Here is a 7340-nt window from a genome sequence, read left to right on the forward strand (position 1 = left end):
CCGCAGTTCACATCAGGCACTTTTGAGCGGTATCTTTTGGGACTGGGCAACATGCCATGCCCTAACGGCACCCTTTCATCCATCCAGCAACGGGCAAGCGGAGAGAATGGTGCGCTCGGCAAAAGAGGCACTGGCGCACCTGGACCGGGGAGACTGGCACGAGCGGGTCACCGAATACTTGTTCGTGCAACACATCACCCCTCATGCGGCCACAGGGCGGAGTCCTGCTGAACTGCTTATGGGCCGCCGCCTCAGGTCACCGCTCGACCGGCTGCACCCGGACTTTGCCATGGCCGAACCCCCAGGCTGTGCCAACGTGCCATGGTCATTTGTTCCAGGAAACCAAGTCTTTGCCCGGAACTATGTGGGGGACATTCCTTGGGTGCCAGCCACAGTAGTGGGAGTCACTGGACCTCGCTCGTATCAGGTGGCACTCGAAGACGGACGCTTGTGGCGCCGGCACATAGACCAGCTTAGGCGCAGGGTTGGGAACTTGGACACTACCGAGGTGCCCCCAACTGCGCTTGCAGCTCCAGAAGAGACACGTACAGATGGCGAGGCCCCACCTACACCTCCCTCGCAAACTGCCAGCGTGGAGCCGAACCAAGCCACTTCAGAGGGTCTGCCAGACTTACCACAGACTCAGACCACTCCACTTGCGGAGGCTCCGCCCACAGCAGCGGATCCAGGGGATTTGGTTTCAACGCCACCTAGGGTCGCACCACAGCCTCAGCAAGAATTGTGTGGCCTCCTGGACTTGACTACCAGTCCCCGGCGGTCTGGCAGAGTTTCCAAGTGCCCAACTTATTTAAAGGACTATGTTGTTGGACATGTATCACTGTTGGTCTAAGTATGGGAAATGTAACCGATATGCTTTTGTGCCTAATTGAACCATTACGTGTAGTGCTGTATATAAGGAAACCATTACGATTGTAACTCACGCCTTATCTCGGTGGGGAGGGGTGTTGTGTACTGAAGTTCTCACCCTGGGCCAGCAGGGGGATACTGTAGATAGTTTTCACTCAGGTCTGTAGATAGTTTTCACTCAGGTCCACGTCAGTTATTTTAGGCGGGAAACCCTGTGTTGTTGTTGCTACAATTTTGACAGCCGGCTGCCTATAAAAGCAGGCCGGCTGAGCTGTTTACTGTTCAGTTCTGTCCAGCTTACAAATAAAGAGCTGCTCTGGAGAAATCTCTCTGTCGTCTGCTATGTTCGCCCACAACTTAACATTATTTATTATTTATATTAATGTTATTTTGGAGACCCACTCGCTCCAAGTGAGGAACAATAAAATGCTGCTGTTTTCCCTGTCATTCCAGCTCCACCCTTTCTTACAAGAAATCCAGTGTTTGAATACCTCCAGGGGCACAATATGTTTGGATGAGAATTGGGAGCTGCCTCCTGACTTGGATATCATGAATTGGGTGATGTTTCCCAATGAGTCTCGTGCTCTAGTGAAGATTGGCAGTACAAGGAGAGAGGCATCTACTGGCATCAAGTTCACCATCAACCCAGAAGCCATTGAGTGGCCCGAGAAGTTTCACAAGGTAGGGGATGTTAGCGAGGAAGAAGGCTAGGAGATCCTGCTCGTCCTCTTCCTGGAGCCTCTTTTGCCAAATGACCTTAGAAGGGGGACCAGTGGTGTCCTTTCCACCCAGTTTCAGCTGCCAGCGCTGCTCCTTCTTGCCACAGCAGCTGAGAGGGGAGAGGAATCTGGAGGCTCAAGAATGCGCTAGCGCCCAGGCATCCTGAGAAAAGGCAGACTATGTTTCCCAGCCAGGTCCCTCTCAGTCCACCTGGGGAAGAAAGCCAGCAGCACCCAGCTCTCTTCTCTTCTCCACTTCTCCCTTCCTCCCTTCCTCTCCTTCCCACACCTTCCACACACCCCAGCATCAAAGGAGGCTGGCTTTCTCTAACTCTTTCTCTAAGTCTTACACCCAGGCGTGTGCACCTTGTGGTTTGGCATGTGGAACATTATCCGAATCCTAAAGTTTGGCAAAACCACATTAAAGATCTAAACAGCCAATTGGTACAATAAAACCTGAAATATTTAATACTTCTCTGTACCAGGCTGCCTTCTAAATGTCAGCTAGTTACTGTATTTATTTCCCTGACATCTTATGGGAGGTTGTTCCACAGGGAGAGCGCCACCACCGAGAAGGCCCTCTGCCTGGTTCCTTGTAATCTCACTTCTCCCAACGAGGGAACCGTCAGAAGGCCCTTGGAGCTGGAACTCAGGGTCAGGGCTGGAGAATGGTGCTTCTATGCAGAAAGTGGATGAGGTCAGGGGGACAAGAGATCCTATTGGGTGATTACCAAACTATGTGGGTGAAATCCAGACACACAAATACCCCTAACACTTTCTCCGCAATGCATCTTCTCCCCCTCCCTTATAATTTTATCGATTCTCCATGCACCTTCTTATCTTCATGGTTAGGCCGTGCCTCGTTCCAGGTGTAGCAAAATATGTCAACCTGGATTTGCAAAGGTGGTTCCAGAAGGAAAGCCTGTTTGCTGCTATGCTTGTGATCCATGTGCGGAAGGAACCATGTCCAACCAAGAAGGTGGGTGAGAAGGATTACAAGAGAGGAAGCATTCTTGCCCTTTGCAAAATAATAATAATAATAATAATAATAATAATAATAATAATAATAATAATAATAATAAATTTTATTTATATCCCGCCCTCCCCAGCCGAAGCCGGGCTCAGGGTGGCTAACAATAATCAAATAATCAAACAATCAAATAATCACACATTCTAAAAATATTTCATTATAAAAATTAATTAAAATCAAATTAATGGCAACCGATTAAGCAAAATTCTGTGCAGGTTGCCAGAGGAGGGAGTCAGGCAGTGCCCTGACCAAAGGCCTGGTGGAACAACTCTGTTTTGCAGGCCCTGCGGAAAGATGTCAGGTCCCGCAGGGCCCTAGTCTCTTGTGACAGAGCGTTCCACCAGATTGGAGCCGCAGCCGAGAAGGCCCTGGCTCTAGTTGAGGCCAGCCTAACCTCTCTGAGGCCTGGGACCTTGAGGATGTTATTATTTGCAGACCGTAGGTTTCTCTGTGGGGCATACCAGGAGAGGCGGTCCCGTAGGTACGAGGGTCCTATGCCGTATAGGGCTTTAAAGGTTAAAACCAGCACCTTAAACCTGATCCTGTACTCCACCGGGAGCCAGTGCAGCTGGTATAGCACCGGATGAATGTGATCTCGCAGCGAAGACCCCGTAAGGAGTCTCGCTGCGGCATTCTGCACCCGCTGGAGTTTTTGGGTCAGTCTCAAGGGCAGCCCCACGTAGAGCGAGTTACAATAATCCAGTCTGGAGGTGACCGTCGTGTGGATCACAGTAGCTAGGTCAGGGCGAGAGAGATAAGGGACCAACTGCTTAGCTTGGCGGAGATGAAAAAATGCCGCCTTTGTTATAGCTGTAATCTGCGCCTCCATAGAGAGGGAGGTATCGAAGATTACACCCAAACTCTTAACGGACGGTGCTGGCACTAATTGCACCCCCGCAAGAGATGGGAGTTGCCCCCCCAATCCCATATCGTCCCGTCCCAGCCAGAGGACCTCTGTCTTCGAAGGATTTAACTTCAACCGGCTCCCACGTAACCATCCAGCCACAGCTTCCAGACATCTCGCCAGTGTGTCTGGGGCCGAGTCAGGATGGCCATCCATCAACAGATAGAGTTGGGTGTCATCAGCATACTGATGGCAACCCAGCCCAAAACTCCAGACAAGCTGGGCCAGGGGGCGCTTAAGATATTAAAAAGCATCGGGGAGAGAATCGCACCCTGAGGCACTCTACACACCAAGGAGTGGCGCGATGACAATTCCCCCCCAAGCGCCACCCTCTGTCCCCGACCAGAGAGAAACGAGCGCAGCCATTGAAGGACTGTGCCCTGGATCCCCACGTCGGCAAGGCGGTGGTCCAGGAGTTCGTGATCGACCATGTCGAAGGCTGCTGACAGATCTAGAAGAATCAGCAGCCCCGACCCGCCTCGATCCAGCTGCCTGCGGAGATCATCTGTTAGGGCGACCAGAGCCATCTTGGTCCCATGACCAGTGCGGAAGCCAGACTGGAATGGATCCAGAGCAGATGTTTCATCCAGAAACCTACCAAGCTGTTCAGCAACCGCTCTCTCAATCACCTTACCCAGGAATGGAAGATTCGAGACCGGGAGGTAATTGGATAGATCTAAGGCATCTAATGATGTTTTCTTTAAGAGTGGACGCACTACTGCCTCCTTCAGTTCCCCTGGTGCCAAGGGACAAATTGATGATATCCCCCAGGGGGGCCCGCACCTCGTCTGGACACGCTCTAATCAGCCATGACGGGCACGGGTCAAGAGGACAGGTGGTGGGCTTTCCAGCTCAGAGGAGTCTGTCCACATCGGCTGGAGATATCCGGTCAAAGTGGTCCAATACTGGACCCGAGGACAGTCGAGGGGCCTCCAGTTCCTTTATTGTATCCAAATTGGCAGGGAGGTCATGGCGGAGCAACAGGACTTTCTCCGCAAAAAAGCTCGCAAATGCCTCACAGCTGTGTGTCAGATTGTTATTTAAATTTGGCTGTCCTTCAAGGGACGTTAAAGACCGAATTATACTAAATAATTGCGCTGGGCGAGAGCTAGCGGATGCAATGGAGGCCGAGAAGTAGGACTTCTTAGTGGCCTTCACCGCCATCTCATAGGCTTTCATAAAAACCCTATAAGATGTTCTTGAGGCTCCATCACGGGCACCCCCCGATACTCGCTCTAGCTGTCTGAGGTCCCGCTTCATTTTCCGAAGCTCCTCGGTAAACCAGGGAGCCCGGTTTCTGCGGGGTCGCAGAGGGCGTCTAGGTGCGATCTCATCGATGGCTGCCAGGAGCTGGATATTCCAGCCCTCAACAAGCTCAGTCAATGAGTCGCCAGGGGGAGCAAGGTCCCGCAAGGCTTGACGAAATCTATCAGGGTCCATCAGCCTCTGCGGGCGAGCCCAAATCGGCTCGCCACCTAAGCAGGGTGGGGGTGGAAAGTCAATCCTGGCTTTCAGAAAAAAGGAACAAAGAATTTCTTGCCCCTCTTTACCTCTTTACACAGTCTTATTTCCGGAGCACAGGTGGTCATGGATGTAAGGCATGCTGAAGCCACTCTTTTCCTCTTCCTCAGATGCAGAACGTTGCACCAAATGCCCAGAAGATCAGCATCCAAACAAGGTCAGAGATCAATGTGTCCCCAAGATTGTGACCTTCCTGGCTTATGAAGAACATCTGGGGATCACCTTAGCTTCCATTGTCCTCTTCTTATCTTCTACAGCAGGCATTGTGTTAGGAATCTTCATTAAATATAAAGAAACCCCAATAGTCAAAGCCAACAACCGGGACCTCTCCTACATCCTGCTTGCCTCCCTTCTGCTTTCCTGTTTGTCCTCCTTCCTCTTCATTGGGCAACCAAGAACAGCGACCTGCCTTCTCCGACAAACGGCCTTCAGCATCATCTTCTCCGTTGCTGTTTCTTCTGTCTTGGCCAAGACCATCACGGTGGTGCTGGCCTTCCTGGCCACAAGGCCAGGGAACAGGGTGAGGAGATGGCTAGGGAAGAGTCTGGCCAACTCCATTGTCATCTCCTGTTCTGGTGTGCAAGTTCTCATCTGCACCATCTGGCTGGGCTCTTCTCCCCCATTCCCAGAGCCCGACATGCACTCCCAGGCGGAAGAGATCATCTTGCAATGCAACGAAGGGTCCATGGCCATGTTTTACGTTGCCCTCGGCTACCTGGGCTTCCTGGCTGCCATCTGCTTCATGGTGGCGTTCCTAGCCAGGAAGCTGCCTGGCTCCTTCAACGAAGCCAAGCTGATCACCTTCAGCATGCTGGTCTTCTGCAGTGTTTGGGTGTCTTTTGTGCCCACCTACCTGAGCACCAAGGGCAAGTACATGGTGGCCGTGCAGATCTTCTCTATGTTGGCCTCCAGTGCTGGGCTCCTGGGCTGCATCTTCCTCCCCAAGTGCTACGTTATTCTGCTGAGGCCTGATCTGAATGCAAAGGAGCACCTGGGAACAAGGACATAAGATGACATCGGATTCTTACAGTATTGCATGTTGATTCTACCCAGCACTGCAGAAAGGAAACACACATAGTTGTTTTTGGATTAATGCTCCATCGATATAAATTTCTCTTTATTTTGCATAAGTCATGAATGATGAAAATGAACCTATAATAACTGCCATGACTACAAGCTCCTTGGACTTAAATCAGGAAGGTGGGAAGAGTGAGGCCAGTGTTGGAATATTCTAGAAGAAACATGAAAACAGTCTTAAACAAGTTGCTAGGCAATGGAAAATTTCCCCAACAACTGTTGTCCTTCTTAGGGCATGTGGGTCTGGGTCAGTGTAAATGAGCAAGTGAATAGGCCAGCATTCGGTCTCTAGCTGGATGGCTAAAAGAAGAAAAGATTACATTGCTTTATTTGTTTTTATTTATTAGTGACCAGTGTAAATAGAAAAGACTCTGAGAAACAGAACCAAATGGTGTCTATTCCTGTAATGAGAATTTCTCTAAAAGATAGCTGGAATGCTGCTGCTGCTGCTGCTACTGTAAAGAAGTAAAAGATGCAGAAAAAAAATTCTGTAAAAGGAACTCTGCTGCAGAAATGAAAACCCAAGAGTAGATGCTCACGCACCAGCAAGGTTAGGGGCCCAGATCCGAATCTTCCAAATCCGAATGTCCCAGAACCAGATGTCTCAATACTGGATGTTCTAGAACTACATGTTCCAGAGAATCCAGAGTACAGAACTGTGTGAGCTCTGCATAGGGTGAGCTTTGTGGTTACAGAAAGTCCTGCTTGCTTCAGTTCCAGCCTCTCGGGTTCTTTCTCCTGTCTCCTGGTCTTGAGCAGCTGAAAGAGTTGCAAAGATGGCTCAAGGTCCGCAAAACACTCGACTTTTTTTTAAGAGTGTGTCAGGGACTGGGCAGGGGCAGGGAAGGGAGGGATGGTGGAGACCGACTCCTCAGACTGAACCTTCCAGAGGAGAAGAAGACAGTTCAGGATTACAAGAGTTTGAGGGCGATCACAGCTCAGAGGCAGATGAGACGGAAAGTTGGGAAATAATGGGAGAGGAGGAAGAAGAAGAGGGGGGCAGCTAACAGACACAGTGTCTTTAGAAAGCATTCCAGACCCCCCCCTCCCAGAACGCGGCAGGCATTGAAAGTAGGAGAGCAGAGACCTCAGAGACAGAGGACACATCTCAGCAACCGTAGTGATGATGCGAGTGAGTGGGAGAATGGGGAGGGGTGGAGACTCATTCGGAGCAACGCCATTACTCCAAGCGGCTGCTTTTCTAAGCCTCTCTGTGTGAATT

At 50.7% G+C, this 7340-nt stretch overlaps 1 protein-coding gene across 2 annotated transcripts in view; it reads left to right on the plus strand.

Moving 5' to 3' along the window:
* LOC309381090 (vomeronasal type-2 receptor 26-like) overlaps positions 1-6507 on the plus strand; it is a 108542-nt gene extending 102035 nt beyond the window's left edge. For both annotated transcript variants that reach the window (XM_081931535.1, XM_081931536.1), the window contains exons 5-7: positions 1321-1548; positions 2439-2565; positions 5152-6507. In XM_081931535.1, coding sequence (XP_081787661.1) covers positions 1321-1548; positions 2439-2565; positions 5152-6050 — 1254 coding nt within the window. In that variant the 3' untranslated portion in view covers positions 6051-6507. The remainder of the gene's footprint in view (positions 1-1320; positions 1549-2438; positions 2566-5151) is intronic.
* The last annotated feature ends 833 nt before the right edge of the window (positions 6508-7340 follow it).

This window comes from Podarcis melisellensis (assembly GCF_964234715.1).
Source record: "Podarcis melisellensis genome assembly, chromosome: 12".
NCBI lineage: Eukaryota > Metazoa > Chordata > Lepidosauria > Squamata > Lacertidae > Podarcis > Podarcis melisellensis.